The sequence below is a fragment of the Triturus cristatus genome, chromosome 5_2, assembly GCF_964204655.1.
Source record: "Triturus cristatus chromosome 5_2, aTriCri1.1, whole genome shotgun sequence".
In the NCBI taxonomy this organism is placed as follows: domain Eukaryota; kingdom Metazoa; phylum Chordata; class Amphibia; order Caudata; family Salamandridae; genus Triturus; species Triturus cristatus.
In genome coordinates, this window is record NC_140588.1 from 1,011,505,013 (window position 1) to 1,011,520,603 (window position 15,591).

Consider the following 15,591-nt stretch of genomic DNA (forward strand, 5'->3'; position numbering starts at 1 on the left):
TCAAGTGGCAGGTACGACTTACAGCTCCTAAGAGTCCAGGACAATAATTCTGAAAAGAGTAACGTTCCAAGGGACACCTATAATTTCAAAACTAATCGATTTTTTTTACAGAAGAAGCCACAGAATCGGATGAACACAAGCCCTATTTAGACACTGAAGACAGTACATCAGAGAATGTTGTATGGAGCGGGGAACCTGCAAAGCTGTGCTGAAAAAGAAATGAAAAATGAATTGGAACGTTCGCAGTCCTTGTGCAATCGACATTCAGAGGATAGAGCGGTATATGAAGCCATTAATCACATTAGGAAATACAGCCTAGAGTTACCAGTCGAGTTTGATGGAGTCATCATCAGGTCTCGCCGATTCCTATCAGGCCATCGATGTTTGGCATCTTAATGGAGAATTCTATGCACCTCCACTGATATCTACACTAATCTATCTATACAGTACTATTTTTATTTTAAATTCTAAATATCAATCAAATACGTACCTATTGGCTTATTTTTTTAAATTAATCAAATAATTACTTTATGAAACTCGGATTGAATATGCTAATTTCTGGGATCATACTTCGTATCTCTCTAAAAATGTGCGATGGTAGTGGGTGAAATAAAACAATTCCTAACATCGTGGGCAGCACTTCAAGCTTTTGGTTGTAGCATACAACCAATGGAACGAGAGCATAGCCATGAGTTTGCCTAATCCAAAATGTTATTTCTATGACTTTGAGGCAGTTACCTGCAAGCTTCTGTTTGTGCCATCTATTTAATAACTGTCTTCTCAGTGGCCTGTTTTGTCAATATCCTTGCACTGTCTATAAGCACACACACACACACACACACACACAAACAATTTTGAATAAAAATCACAACGACCAAATTATTGACTGGAATGTTTTATTTAACAATCGAGTGTAGCATTATACAGAAACGGAAAAAGAAACTGAAAAATAAAATAAAAAATAGGCAAAAAACTGATATTATTTGTCAACCTTCCTCCACACCCCACAACAACATGCCCCTGAAATTTGCGAACAGCGCTTGATGCACTGGTACAACTTTGATAACAATATGAATTAAGAAACTCGGCTGTCGACTATCTTTCAAATAGAATACAGAGGGTAGTCGATCGCTACTAAAATATTTAGCTTAACATGAATAAGGGCACACTGGCTGCCAAGGCTTGCAAACTGTAAGGCCAACAGAGAAGTAAAACCATAATATTCGTTCAATACTTGAACCACTGTGTTTTTGTCACATTGAACAAACTACTAAAAATAAAACACACACAAATGTTGTAGTGAGCAGAAGTAAAAAATTAAAAGACTGTGTAACTCGTTGCCTTCTGAAAGTTTTCAATGGTTTCTTTTCTCTACGGTATATAAAACTTAAATAAAAGTAGAATAGCAGCAACACACAGATCAGCACTTTACAATAGCACATGGTGAAGAGCCCGTCATCCAGACCTGGATTCGCTGCACCTATGTGGCATGCTAGAACAACTGTATCCCAGTCTTGATCCGATGAAGGTCGGCTTGTGTCCAATGCAGTCCTTCTGAAGCCCTAAACTCTCCAGCTCTACAGATCAAAGAAAAACTCTGCATTACTCAACATATAGCACTTTACACACTAACTAATGCTCATTAGGCCGCTAACAACTGAGTTTGGCAGAATAAACCTTGACAAATCAGTATCAATGACCAGGCTAATATAATTTGGTTAGGAATGTTATTTGCCAGAACCACTTTTATTTAAGACATACAAATGTCCAGTAAAATCATAATCTTTTGAGTTAACGAGAAATGGAAAGAGTAAATTACTTACCGCCGTCAACGCGCTTTCTGGTGCATTCTCCATCTAACCGCAGATTCCTTATCGTAGCAATATCCCCAGGTGCCAGACTGGAACTAGAGAATTTTCTCATCAGTGCTCCTGCATACGGATAGGTGGAGCCATGTGGCTCCGTACGACACCAAAAGCGATGGTGCAGGACTGCACATAAGCGCCACTCCTGCTGCTAAAGCCAGCTTCTCAGCTTTCTCCGTTATGGCCTCAGGGAAAAAGGGCTAAGAAAAATTGCCAAAATCTAAAGTAGAGCCTTATCGTGACGTTCAGGAATCCACTGCATAGAATGGAGAGATGAGAGAGCAGTGAGGAATCTGTGGTTAGGCAGAGTGTCCACTAGAAAGCGTGTTACCAAAGAGAAGTAACTTGTTCATCTGATAGAAACTTGTAACAGCAGATTCCTTACTTTTGGAATAGATATCACAACTGTACCTCATCCACAGTCATGGCCATGTCTGAACTGGGATGGAGGAGTGAGTTTAAAAATGATGATGGATTAAACCCAGATCAGTTGACTGGGGGTGAGTGCTTGCAATGTTCAACACTCCGTCCATCAACGCCTTCGGTTTTGCCTCATCCACAGGTGGCAGGGTTCCGGGGAGTGGACTCAGAACAGAAAGTCATGCAGGACCGAGTGAGCAAAATGGCCTACCAGTCAGAGCGGACAGTTAAGGCAGTAGTGTGTTGTGAATATGTGCACAGACACCAATGTCACAGCCTGGCACCCCTCTTGCTAATGAACTTCGTAGTGGCCTTAGCCCACGTGGAACAGGCTTTTATGTCCTGAAAGGGTTGCTTCCGGCTAGCTCATAGGTGATTTTGATGTAGTGGAGTATCCAACTTGACAGGATCCTTTATTGGGGGCATGTTCTGGCCACAGACTAAGATAGCCACGTCCTAAAGAGCACCACGTGCTGGAGTGTTCCCACAGATGGAGGAGGAACTTCAACGGCTGTGGGAACCGCATCCTTATCGGCTCATGTTACCTCCTTGCCCTCGCGATGCCACTGGGAGGTCCTGGCCACTTTATCGAGCCCCAAAGATGCCAAGCGCCAGCTGCCTTCTCTGCCGCCTCACAGGAGGGCCTAAGCCTCCATAAGCGTCCTCAATTTTGGACAGGCCGCACAGCTTCATCGCAGACCACCAGGTGCTGTTCACAGGGACTTACTGCCTTGTTAGTCAAATATGGCACCTTATAAAAATAAATCACCACAACAAAAAGGAACTTCCGGCCCATCTCCCTGCTCCCGTTCCCGGGGAAAGTCATCGAAAAGATAGTCAACAGACAACTGACCCAATTCCTCAAAGAGAACAAGACACTGGACTCGTCCTAATCTGGATTCCGCAGCAACCACAGCACCGAAACCGCCCTCATCGCCGCCACGACGACATCAGGGCACTGCTGGACAACGGTAAAACCGAAGCCCTCATCCTCCTGGACCTCTTGGCCGCCTTCGACACCGTCTGCCACCACACCCTAGGCACACGCCTCTACAACGAGGGCATCCGCGACAAAGCCCTGGACTGGATCACCTCCTTCCTCACCGGTAGAACCCTGAGAGTTCGCCTCCCTCCATTCCTATCCGAAGCCACCAAGATCACCTGCGGCGTACCCCATGGATCATCCCTCAGCCCGACCCTCTTCAACGTCTACATGACACCGTTCGCCAACATCGTCCGATCACACAACTTCAACATAGTCTCATACGCCGACAACACCCAGCTGATCCTCTCCCTGTCCAAAGAGCCCGCCACCGCCAGAACAATCTTCCACGCAGGGATGAAGGCCGTCGCTGAATGGATGAAGAGCAGTCACCTGAAACTGAACTCTGACAAGATGGAGGTCCTCATCCTCGGCTCCACCCCTTCCGCCTGGGACGACTCCTGGTGGCCAGCCTCTCTGAGAACTGCGCCGACACCCACCGACCATGCACGCAACCTGGGGTTCATCCTGGACTCTTCTCTGTCAATGACCCAACAAGTCAACGCTGTCTCCTCCTCCTGCTTCAACACCCTCCGCATGCTTCGCAAGATCTACAGATGGATCCCCTCCGAAACCAGAAGGACGGTCACCCAGGCCCTCGTCACCAGCAGGATGGACTACAGCAACGCCCTCTACGCGGGAACCATGGCCAAACTCCAGAAGAGACTCCAACACATACAAAATGCCTACACACGCCACATCCTCGACATCCACTGCAACAGCCACATCACCGCCCACCTGAAGGACCTGCACTGGGTTCCCGTCAACAAGAGGATCACCTTCAAGCTCCTCACCCATGCTCACAAAGCACTCCACGACGCTGGACCAGCATACCTCAAAAGCGACTCACCTTCTACACCCCCAACCACCAGCTCCGCTGACCTCGCCACAGTCCCACGCATCCACCGAACAACCACCGGCGGCAGATCCTTCTCCCACCTCGCCGCCAAGACATGGAACACCCTCCCCATCCACCTTCGACAGATCCAGGACTTGCTGACCTTCAGGAGACTCCTCAAGACCTGGCTGTTTGATCAGTAGTTGACCCCTCCCTCCTCCCCCCAGTGCCTTGAGACCCTCGCGGGTGTGTAGCGCGCTTTACAAATGTTTGATTGATTGAGTTATTTCATCATATATACAGCCTAAAAGAGCACTCAGCAGGTACAGCATCAGAACAGTAATGAGGATTTTGCATGCCTGACTTACTTCTGCTTCACTTTTTGAACTTTTAGCTGTAGCCCTGTTAATGGGATATTTCAGGAAAAATGTTTTTTAAAAAAAAGGAAAAAGCCTTGACCAATTCCCCTGTGCAGATAAGTAGAAATGAATGTGGACCTGTGCAAATAGGGGCAGCAAGGGTTCTTGGACAGAAGATTTTTTTTTAAAAACTACAACTAAAGGGTGGATTATACCTTTATTGTGGCGATTCTGGATATATGATCCAAGCCTGTCTATACACTCCCAAAAAGGATTTGAGTAAACACCCAGCCATTGTGAAATAGGAAAGAGTGGTTGTGCCACTGCTCTCTCACCATGAGCGTTTATTTGTTTTTTTAAATGTTTTTTTATATTCCTTTTTCATATGAACAAAAGGGAACCAAGGTCCACATTGACACAGCGTTAAGCCTACAACCCATTTAGGGCCGGCTGTGTTTCATCCAAGGCTCTTTAAAAAATATGTGAAGGCATCATAAGACAATTTAAAACACAGCATGCCGCCTACAGCCCCTGGTGGGCCGGCCGCGTAACAAAACATATATGGCAGTATTAGAGTATTATGTGAAGTGTCTGGACCTTTTCAAGGCAACAACATGAACAATAGGAACTCGGGCGAGGAGCCCGTCCAAAGCGGATAGTAGAGACTAGACAGAGAAAGGCCAGAAAGGAAGAAGGGAAAAGAGAGAAGAAATGGACAGTATCAAAAGCGGCTAGGCAGACGGACGGGAATATATACGCGGCAGTGCATGATGCTAGGAGTGCTTGTCTTGGGGCTTGCCATGTAGTACATCTCCAAAGACTGATCTGATTACGCAAGGAGCCTAATAGGATCTGATGGAAGTATGGCATCTTCAAAAAGTCGTAACGCTCTAAGCTTGGAGGGTAAGTAACGCGCATGTTCTGTTTTACAGAGGTACTGGATTAGGGGTCGCCAAACAGCGGTAAAGCGTGTGTCACGTGACTGTAATCGCGCTGTAAAAAGTTCCATAGTTATCACATGCCATAAGCGCGTGTACCAAGCAGCTATTGGGGTAGATTCCAGTTTTTTCCAGTACAACGCTATAGTTTGTTTAGCCGCCCCAAGCATATGAAGTGCTATAGTCCAATCACTGCGGCTGAGTGCTTTCAGATTAATAGGCTTAAGGCCCAAAAGAATCATGGTGGCAGATTCAGGCACCGGAAAACCCAGTACCTCCTTAATATGGCTAAGGATTTCCTTCCAGAACAGGGTCAAGAGCGGACACGCCCACCAGATGTGCATGAAATCCCCAGAAGCCTTCAAACATCTCCAACACAATGGGGACAAGTTAGGGAACATTTTGTGCAGGCGAGTAGGCGTATAGTACCATTGCGTCATGATTTTATATGCATTTTCCCTCTGCGGTATACTGCGATAGACCCTAGGGATATCTCGCCATAGGCGATGCCACTGTGCTGAAGTGATTTCCGTGGTTGACGTTGCTTGCCATTGGCGCTGATATGGGTGCGGAGGTAGGATTGGAGGATGTTGCAGGATCTGATATGTGCGAGAGATAAGGCCCTTTGATTCATCAAAGGAACGGACCAGCCGTTCAAACGGGGTGAATCGACGGATAGCAGCCTGTTGCATCTCAGGTGAGGACACCCAATGTCACAACTGCGCATATTGTAATCCCGCGTTCACCGGGAGACCAAAGTCCTCCCGACACCGGGCAAACGTCTTAAGCGTTCCCCCCTCATACAAATCGCCAATCACCCTGCATCCCCCCTGTGTCCAATTAGCGAAGGCTTGTGGATGGAAGGCCGGGGGAAATGATGGATTGCCAGAGATAGGTGTGTGAGGTGAAGGAAAAGTCATTAATCCCTTACGCACTGCAACTGCATCCCATATATCCAGAACCGTTTTGGTAGGCACTGCAATATATGCACTGCGTGAGCGCGCCATACGATGATGCCACGCAAGGTCCCAGATAGAACGTCCAGTTACCGTCCTGTCCATATGGAACCACACCTTTTCGCTCTCAACGGCTATCCATTCCAAAACAAAGCGGAGATGCGAGGCCCAATAATAGTCCAAGAGGTTAGGGCACGCTAATCCCCCTCTATCACGCGGCGACATGTGTGGGAGAATCGTGGCCTGCGTCCGCCCCAAATAAAGCGAATGAGATCTCGCTGGAGGCCCTGTATTTGGTGTTGCGGTACAGGGGTGGGGAGACATTGAAATAAGTATAAGATTTTAGGGAGGATTGACATTTTTACGGCATTTAGCCTACCCAACCAGGAAACCGTTAGGTTTTTCCAACCCCGCAAATCTTCCAAAACAGTCCTCCTGCATTCTCGCCAATTCACCTGGGTCCATGTATCCAAGGTGGGGGTCAATTGGAGTCCGAGGTACCGGATATGCTCCGTTGCCCATTGATAAGGAGCGAGCGTTTTCAAGATTGGTACCTCTTCTGTCGGGATCGTGAGATTCAGAGCCCACGATTTGCCATGATTAATTGTGAGGCCCGAAGCTCGCTCAAAAGACTGCAGCAGAGCAAGGAACGTTGGAAGGGATATATGTGGGCGCGATGAGGTAAGGATGAGATCATCCACGAAGAGCGCTACCTTGTTTTGCCGGCCACCAAGGAAAATCCCATGTATGTCCGGGTGCTGTCTGATCATCTCTGCTAGGGGATCTACCACCAGGGCAAACAACAAAGGTGACAAGGGACAGCCCTGCCGTGTACCTCTAGATATTGAAAAAGGGTCTGTGAGTTACCCATTAACTCGAAGCCGGGCTTGCGGAGAAAGATAAGTTGGCCATGATCATAGAAATCATATTCCTGCCCAGTCCGACCTTCAGCAGCACCGCTCGGAGAAAGCCCCAATCCACTCAATGAAATGCCTTCTCTGTGTCCAACGAGAGAAGGCAGGCTGGTATCTTCCAGTGCTGGGCTTTCCCCACCAGATGCGCAATTCTACATACATTATCCGCCCCTTGCCTGTTGCGGATGAAGCCAACTTGATCCGGTTCCACAAGACTAGACATGTGTGGATCCAAGCGTCTGGCGAGCATTTTGGTGTAAATTTTGAGGTCCCTGTTCAACAAAGCAATGGGGCGATATGATGCACACAGCGTGGGGTCCTTACCCGGTTTGGGGATAAGGGCTATTTCAGCCATACCAATGGAGGGCGACGGCCCCTCCATGCCAGAGAAGATGTTATACAGCCGCAGAAGATGTGGTTGGAGTTGCGGTAGGAACATACAGTAAAAAACCAATGGCAGGCCATCTTGTCCCGGCGTCTTCCCGAGAGGTAGATCCTTCAACACTGCCTGCAGTTCCTCCGCCGTGAGAGGGTCTTCAAATTGTTTGGCATGATGTGGGTGGATTGGAGTCCAGGGACACTGGGCTAAAATATCATCTGTACGGGCTGGAGAGGGGGTTGCCACCTTATAGAGGGCAGCGTAATAAGCCCTAAAGGCCTCGCATTTAGCTCGTTCCGTGGTGGCCCAGGTCCCATCCGGTGCTTGGATATTCGCTATATGGGCCTTCGCCGCACTGGCCCTCAAGCGCTGCGCCAGCGCTCTGCCCACCTTATCTCCCCCCTCAAAATATCGTTGTTTTAGGGTTAACAGGGACCGCTCTGCCTTACTAGTGCGTAGCGCGCAAAGCTGATCCCGGAGGTTAGCAAGTAGTCGCCGACTCGTGACCGAAGAATGACCCTGATTTTTTGCTCTAGCGCCTTAATGTCCTTAGAAAGGCTGTCCTCCAGGCGGCGGGCCTGCCGCGCCCGTGCAATCGCTAAGGATGTGATGTGACCGCGGATTGTAGCCTTAAATGCATCCCACACCACTTGAAAGGGAGTCTCAGGAAGGTCAAAGTAGGAATCAATGGCGGTCCGTATGCTCTCCACATCTGCCGGATCACGTAAGACATGCAACGGCAAACGCCACCTCGGAGGGAAGGCAGGAGAGGCGGCCGGGTCCTGCAGTAGGAGCTCCACATGGGCATGATCAGATAGCAATATGTCAGACATAGAGGCCCCTAACGTGTCTCTCACGGTATCGTGCAAGATGAATAAATAATCAATATGCGAGTACGAACGGTGGACATGGGAGTAGTACGAGTAGTCCCGCACCTCCGGAAAGTGGTATCGCCATACATCCAGCAAGCCAAGGTCTGTTATCTGTTTCCTTAGGGTGGAGGACATGGCTCCCGTCCCATTGGAAGAAGCTTCACTATGGTCCATCGCAGGGTCCCACACAAGGTTAAAATCTCCCCCAAAATTTGGGAGGGCTCACCATGTGGCACATGTTCCCGCAAAAGTGTTCGGAGATAGGAATCTTGCATCTGGTTTGGTGCATAGACATTACACAGTGTAAGTAGGCGTCCCCCAACCCTCACCTCCGCCCTGAGGAAGCGTCCATCTGGGCTATGAAAGACTTTGGAATTCCCCTGCCTGATTCCAGATCTACAGAAAATAGCCACTCCGGCTGTTTTGGTAGCCGCCAAGGCCCAGAATTGGAGGGGATAGCTTGGGTGCGCCATGCGGGGGGTATCTATGCGCAGCAGGTGGGTTTCTTGCACAAAGAGAATGTCCGGGCTATGTTGTCGCAAATAGCGCCACACCTGTTGCCGCTTATTGGGGTATTTAGACCCTTGACATTAAGGGTTAGTATCTTTAAAGGGCCAGGAACAGCCATATAGAGAACAGATCCCAATTTAGTCCATCATGCCATCGTAGAAAGCGCTTCCGGGGAATGGGAAGGGAACGCAGTAGCGGGCCTACTCTATCAACAAGCCTGCCATGACTAGCGTCCACACAGAAGGAAGAGAAAAGATGCAAACAAGTAGGAAAGCAGAGAATAAAAAGAGATGAACCCAACGTTGGCCAACCAGGCCACATTTTCCTGTTCCAATCACCGGCCAGCCTGCACCCAAGGGTTCGGACAAGCCTAGACACGTCACTCTTCCTGGAACAGAGGGGGGTACGTCGTCCGCTGCTCTCGAGTTCGTCCAGGTAGAGGGCTCTGGCTCTAGCCACCCCGCACAAGAAATAAAGGCTGGGAGCTGAAGAACTGCAAGACCACCCCCCACCATACATCAAGTCTGACTAGAAAGTGCTAGGCCAGAAGGAGCAGTGATCTCAGAGAGGGGTTCCAGGAGCCATCACAGATGCATGAGCCGTTGATCACGAGGTTGGAGAATCTGGACCAGATTCGGACTGGTCACCTTCCAAGGACCTAATGTGTTCTATAATGTCCTGCTTAGCCTGTAAGGAGTCTTGTTCGTTGAAGGGAGGGGAGCGCCTGCGCCGATGCACAGTCGACCAGGACCGCTTAGCAGGCACCCGTGCAGAGGACGTAGGACGAGTGGGGCTGGCGGGCCGTGAGGGGGGGGGAGGGGGGGAGCCTGGGGGGGGGGGGGGTGGAGTCGAAGCAACTGCGCCGCATCCCTGTAGGGCCGGATCACCCTACGCCTGGACTCCCATGTAAAAATAAGGGCAAAGGGGTGACCCCACTGATAGGAGATATTCAAGCTCCGCAACTTATCCGTCACAGGTTTGAAGTCGCGGCGGCATCTCAGGGTTGTGGGGGCCAGGTCCTGAAAAATCTGGATCTTGTTCCCCTCATACGTGAGGTCTTGCTTGGCTCGTGCCGCCCGTAGAATAGCTTCCTTTTCTGTAAAAAAGTGGACCCTGGTTAAAATGTCAGGAAGAAGGCCCGATCTGCCCGCAGGCCCAGAAACCCGGTGAGCCCGATCCAGGGCCGGGGGGGGGGGGGGGGAGGCGTCGTCATCTCCCCACACTTCGTGCAGCAGCTGTGCCACATAGGCCATAATGTCTTTCCCTTTCGCTCCAAGAGGAACCCCCCGGATGCGGAGGTTATTCAGGCGACTTCGATTTTCTAAATCCTCCTGCTTCAGTTGCAATTTTATGTGTTGGTCCACCAGGACAGCCAGGCGCTGCCAAAGCTGCTCCTGGTCTTCCGTCCGGGCATCAACCGTCTTTTCCAGCCCGTCTACTCGTCCGCCAAGATCTGTGACCTCCTTCCGGAGCTCTCGAACACAGGAGTGCACTTCAGTACGCAGGGGGCCGATCTCAGATTTCAATTCAGACATGAAGGAGGTCATAAAGGCCTGTGTCACCGGGGACGAATCCCCCCAGCCGGCATTTGCCCCTCAGCGGGTGCAGACGGGGAGGTCTTGCCCCACATTGCCGCCACCGAGTTGTCCTTAGGGTCTGGCCCTGAAGCGTCTTTGCCTCTATTAGTGCGCGTCATACTGGCGTCACGGTTGTACAGCCGGTGTCAAGTCCTAACAGGTAACGGAGAACCCCCCGCTGCTTCTGCAAAACTCTGACCGCACTGGAGGCTCTGTCCCCCGTCACAGGCCCCGCCAGATGTGTTCAGCCCCATCGCAGACCCAGGCAGCCCAGACGGTGCCGAGGAGGGAGTCCTAGTATGTAGGCCGCCACCACACCTCCGCCGTACTCTAGATGCAAGTAGCCCGTCAACCCCACAGCAGCCCTTTAAAGCACACTAGGGCCACGCAGGAACATGCAGCCAGACCCCCCGAACACAGCACACTGCCCCAGCCGGGTCGCTTAGCCAGGTCGCTCAGCCACCCCACCACCCCTCCAGCAGGGATAGCTCCAAACTTTTACCTCCCCAGAGTAGGGGCCACCAGCCCAAGATCAGGCCCGACAAGTGCAGCCCCGGAGGTCGCAGCCCAACACTAACAGCGCCGGGCGAAATATCGCAGATGAGCCCTCATTCAGGAGAGTTCCCAGGTCAGTGGAGAGGAGCAGTCCAGCAAAGCGAGCGGCAACAGCTGGGGGTGATGCACAGACGCAGTAACAGTCCCCACCCCACTGGCGCTGTAAGGAAGTGTCCCCCCAAGGGTAGGGGCAGGTGCCATCCAGCGGGAAGGGCAGGCTGGTCAGGCAGGCCGAATGAGCGTCAGGTGGCTCGCGGGAGCGATCCAATTGGGGACAGGCAGCAACCAGGAGAGGCGCCAGGAAACCCCCCTTCATGGGAATCCCCAAGTCCCTGGTACACATCAGTCCTGCATAGAAGCGGCCCGGGCTACAGCCAACTCCAAGCGCAAGGCCCCTTCACATTACAAGAGCAGGGCACTGAAAGCAAAGAACCCGCCGGGCTCCCCGCAGTCAAGGTTCTCCCCACGTTCGCTTCAGCCACCGCCCTTCATATAAAAGTGCCACTCACCGCCAGGCCACCCAGCCACCAGCAGCTCACCACGTGTCTGCGATGGCCCGCTCTTTCCCCCAGCCTCTGTAATCCGGGCCTCTCCACTCCACAAAATGGCGGGCAGCAGGTGCGATCGTCGGGCTGCCAGCCGACCCGGGATGCCTCCCACTGGCCCTGCCGCCTCCGGGAAGCCGCACCACCACTTCCAGGACAGCACGGCAAAATTGTTGCGGGCCGAAGAACAAGTTACTTACCTTCGGTAACGATCTATCTGTAAGAAACATTAGTTAGTTAGATTCCTCACCTTAGAATATCCCCAGGCGTCAGACTGGATCCGGAAGATTTTTGTAGCAATACCCCTTGCGCGTCGCTAGGCGTCGTCTGCGGCTCCGCGTCCGTCGTTGGCGTCGTGCGCCGGAATGACGTCGGAGTACTTAGATGCCGCCCTTGCGCGCGGACGTCAGTTCTTGTACATAGCTTTCCGTGCCAGGAACGCAGAGCCATGCAAGAAACCGACACTGGTGCCAAAACATCTAGGGCCCTGAAAAGGATAGCCTTAACCCTAGATATCAGTTCGCAGAACGGGGAGGATGGGTGGGTCGGTGAGGAATCTAACTAACTAATGTTTCTTACAGATACATCGTTACCGAAGGTAAGTAAGACAGTACGGCACAATTGTTGCGGGCCGAATGTCAGCGCAGCCCAAGGAGGGTCTACGCGGGTCCAACCGATCCCGCGACGAGCCCCCGGTTCGCGACCCCCAAGATGGCGGCCGCCGGCGCTTGTAAGGGCACCTCCCGCCCGCGCCGGTGTCAGAGGAACAGATGGGATCCAATGCAATATCCGGACCTCACTGAGGGCGATTGCGCTGCGTTGTGCTGGTCAAGATGGCTGCTTACCCCCAATGTCCCCCACAGGACCCACAGCGATAATTCAGGGTCGCGCGCCCTGGACAGTGCCAGCTACTCCGGGTCCAACTGTCCGGCGCAGGCAAAATGGCGTCTGCCGCCGCAGCAGACCCCTGGGGATCCGAGAGTCTCTCGAGCTGCCACGGCCGTCTCTGCCGTCCTCTGCCAAGTTCACTGTGCCACCGACTGTCGAACTATAGAAAGGCCCCGCCGGGCCGGTGAGTCAGCCAGCAGGATCCCAGGCCCAGAGGCGTTCTACCGGCGCGGTATGCAAGATGGCGACCCCGGGTCAGCTACAGGGCCGCCACCCGTCAGTCCACGCATGTGCCCCGGTTCAACAGCTGGCGCCTTCCGCTCCTGGAGTGAGCACTCCCACCGATCCGGGCGCCGTAAAATGGCGGGCGCACCAACCGCCAGATCAAGGGATTGCAGCGTAGGCACCGCTGCCACTGCTCCTGAGCGATCCTCCGCTCGCCAAAGGGTGCCCCTCACCAGTCGCAACGAGGGCACCCCGGGTTCAGCGGCAGAAGGACCCCAGCTCCGCGAGAATTGCTTTAGTGCGCGGCGGCCTGCCGGAGCTCCCTCAGCGTGCGTCTTACTGCATTGTCAGCTAGACCTGTTGCTTGCTTAACAGCCGCACAAGAGGACCTGTAACACTGGGGCACGCAGCGTCCTTCACCTCCGACGGGCGTGCGGCTTCACCGTGGCCTACCAGATACTATTCGACACCACAAGCCTCGTCACACCTTACCCTCGTGGAGCTGCTGGGTCACCTCCAGCTGCAGTTGGGGGCCCGCCTTGCCCTTCAGACCTTGGGATCTTCAATGAGTAGCTTGCAGCGCTTGACCCGTTGGCCACAGGAGTGCCTACCCTCTCACTACCCCTCCTTTCTTAGCCCACGCTACTGATGCCTTCAAGACCCCAGGCTGTCTGAATACTAATTTGGACTTTGTAGGACCATGGACACCAAAAAATATAATTATGCAGATGATCTGCAACTGGTGTTTTCAATCGATAATTCATCTGACTCGATATCTGAATTCCAGGCAACAATGTTACACATACGTGACTGGATGAACAACAACCAGTTAAAACTGAACTCAGATAAAACAGAAGTGATTCTGATAGGTGGTCCCCTGAACCCCTGGAGTGCATATTTCTGGCCAAGTGATCTTGGCTCCCCACCTAACCCTTCTTCCTCAGCTAAAAGTCTGGGAGTGATCATCAATAGCGATCTCACTATGAAATCTCATATAGGAGTCGTGACCTCCACTGGTTTCTTTCAGCTGAGGAAGATTAGGAGATTACTTACTCGGGAAGCCTTAATCCAAGTGGTCCTAGCAATGGTGATGTCTCACCTGAATTATGCCAATTCTCTTTACTTTGGCATTCCACTTTATCTTACAAAAAAACTGCAGATGGTTCAGAACCAGGCAGCAAGGCTGATCTCCCAACAACCTAGATGGGAACACATCTCTCCCACTATGAAAGAGCTACACTGGCTACCCATCCTGCAAAGATGTGCGTTTACAGTTGGTTGCCTCATATTTCAAGCCTTGCATGGTGCTAACCCATAATTTATATCCAGACTTGTCCAGAAATACCTACCTGCATGGAGCTTACGCTCGGCCCATAAGAACCTCTTAACCATTCCTTCCTATAAACAGAAACGAATAAGTGGCTGCAGGTTTGCAGTATTGGCGCCCAGCTTCTGGAACACTCTCCCGTTAGACATTAGAACCTGCACAGAATTTGTTAGATTCCGTAGACATCTTAAGACCTGGCTATTTATCCAAGCCTATAATTAGACTTGTTGACAACTAATTACATGAGGTCCCAGCAAAATTCTTAAGTTCAGCGCCAAGAAACTAATCGGTGTATGAGCGCTTTATAAGAAATTTTAACTTAACATAACAAAGGCTACAGCAGCTGTGTAACCTGAACATAGAGCCCTTGCGCCCCTCGAACATTCTGTGGCATCTGACCACTGGCATCTAATAGGTCCTGAAACTGACATTTGCAAAGCTCGTGATCTCCAGTGTTTGAGGCCGGAGTGCACCCCGAGGGGGGCTGAATCGTTTCCCTTGGAGCAGCTCTGGATGGATTTGGGGCGTGCAGCTTGAATTGAACAATGCTACTTCGATGCATCACCCTCCAGGCTTATCTGTCCATGAATGGTTCATCCTCACTGAGCGGCGCTACAAGAAGTGGTTCATCTGTTGGCCACAACCTGTACCGCCACACTAGGTGTCCGGACTTCTCTCTTCCTTGCCTCCCACGTCGCAGATGTCCTCCAGTAAATTCACCAGCAAAACCTTTCGCCAGCTACTCATCACGGAGGCGATCTCCCAACTACGTTCCATGGCTGCTCCCCTAGCGGCGTATACTGCCTCGGCTACTGTGGCCACCCACCCCCACATGCAGCCGGATACTACAATGGACCACATCTTGCAGGAGATCACTGCGGTAGGTCGCCGCTTTGAAGGCTTGGACTCCAAGATATTGGACCTCATTACTGAGACTATCCATATGATCTGACATGGCAGGCTTTCAGGAGGGGGCGGAGCATATTATCTCGACCGCATAAGAACGTCTCAACAGCATCCCGGATAGAGAGCAGGAACTCCGGCACCTGCAGAACAAGCTCACCGACCTGGGAGATAGAAGACGAAGGGACAATGTCTGGTTTTTCGGATTTCCAGAATATGCATAGGGCTCGGATGTCAGGGGCTTCCTCCGGGAACTTCTCCCCACGCTCACAGGACTGAACTTCTCCTACCCTGGAAATACAGCGGGCTCATCGTGTGGCCCTCCCCCCCCCACCCGGCTACATCGGACCGGCCACACCCTCTTATTGCCTGCTTTCCTTGAAATAAGCAGGTATGGCAACTCCTGACCTCAGCCTGTTTCCTGGTACACACACTTATGAGGGGCGTGAAATTCGCATAGCCACTGCCTTCTCTCGGG

At 51.6% G+C, this 15,591-nt stretch overlaps 1 protein-coding gene across 1 annotated transcript in view; it reads right to left on the reverse strand.

The window, feature by feature from the left end:
- Nucleotides 1-882: 882 nt before the first annotated feature.
- The window catches only part of LAS1L (LAS1 like ribosome biogenesis factor), a 394,614-nt gene continuing 379,905 nt past the window's right edge, over nucleotides 883-15,591 (reverse strand). Inside the window, exon 13 of the mRNA XM_085608289.1 lies at nucleotides 883-1,577. Within this exon, the coding sequence (XP_085464415.1) occupies nucleotides 1,493-1,577 (85 nt within the window). The 3' untranslated portion in view covers nucleotides 883-1,492. The remainder of the gene's footprint in view (nucleotides 1,578-15,591) is intronic.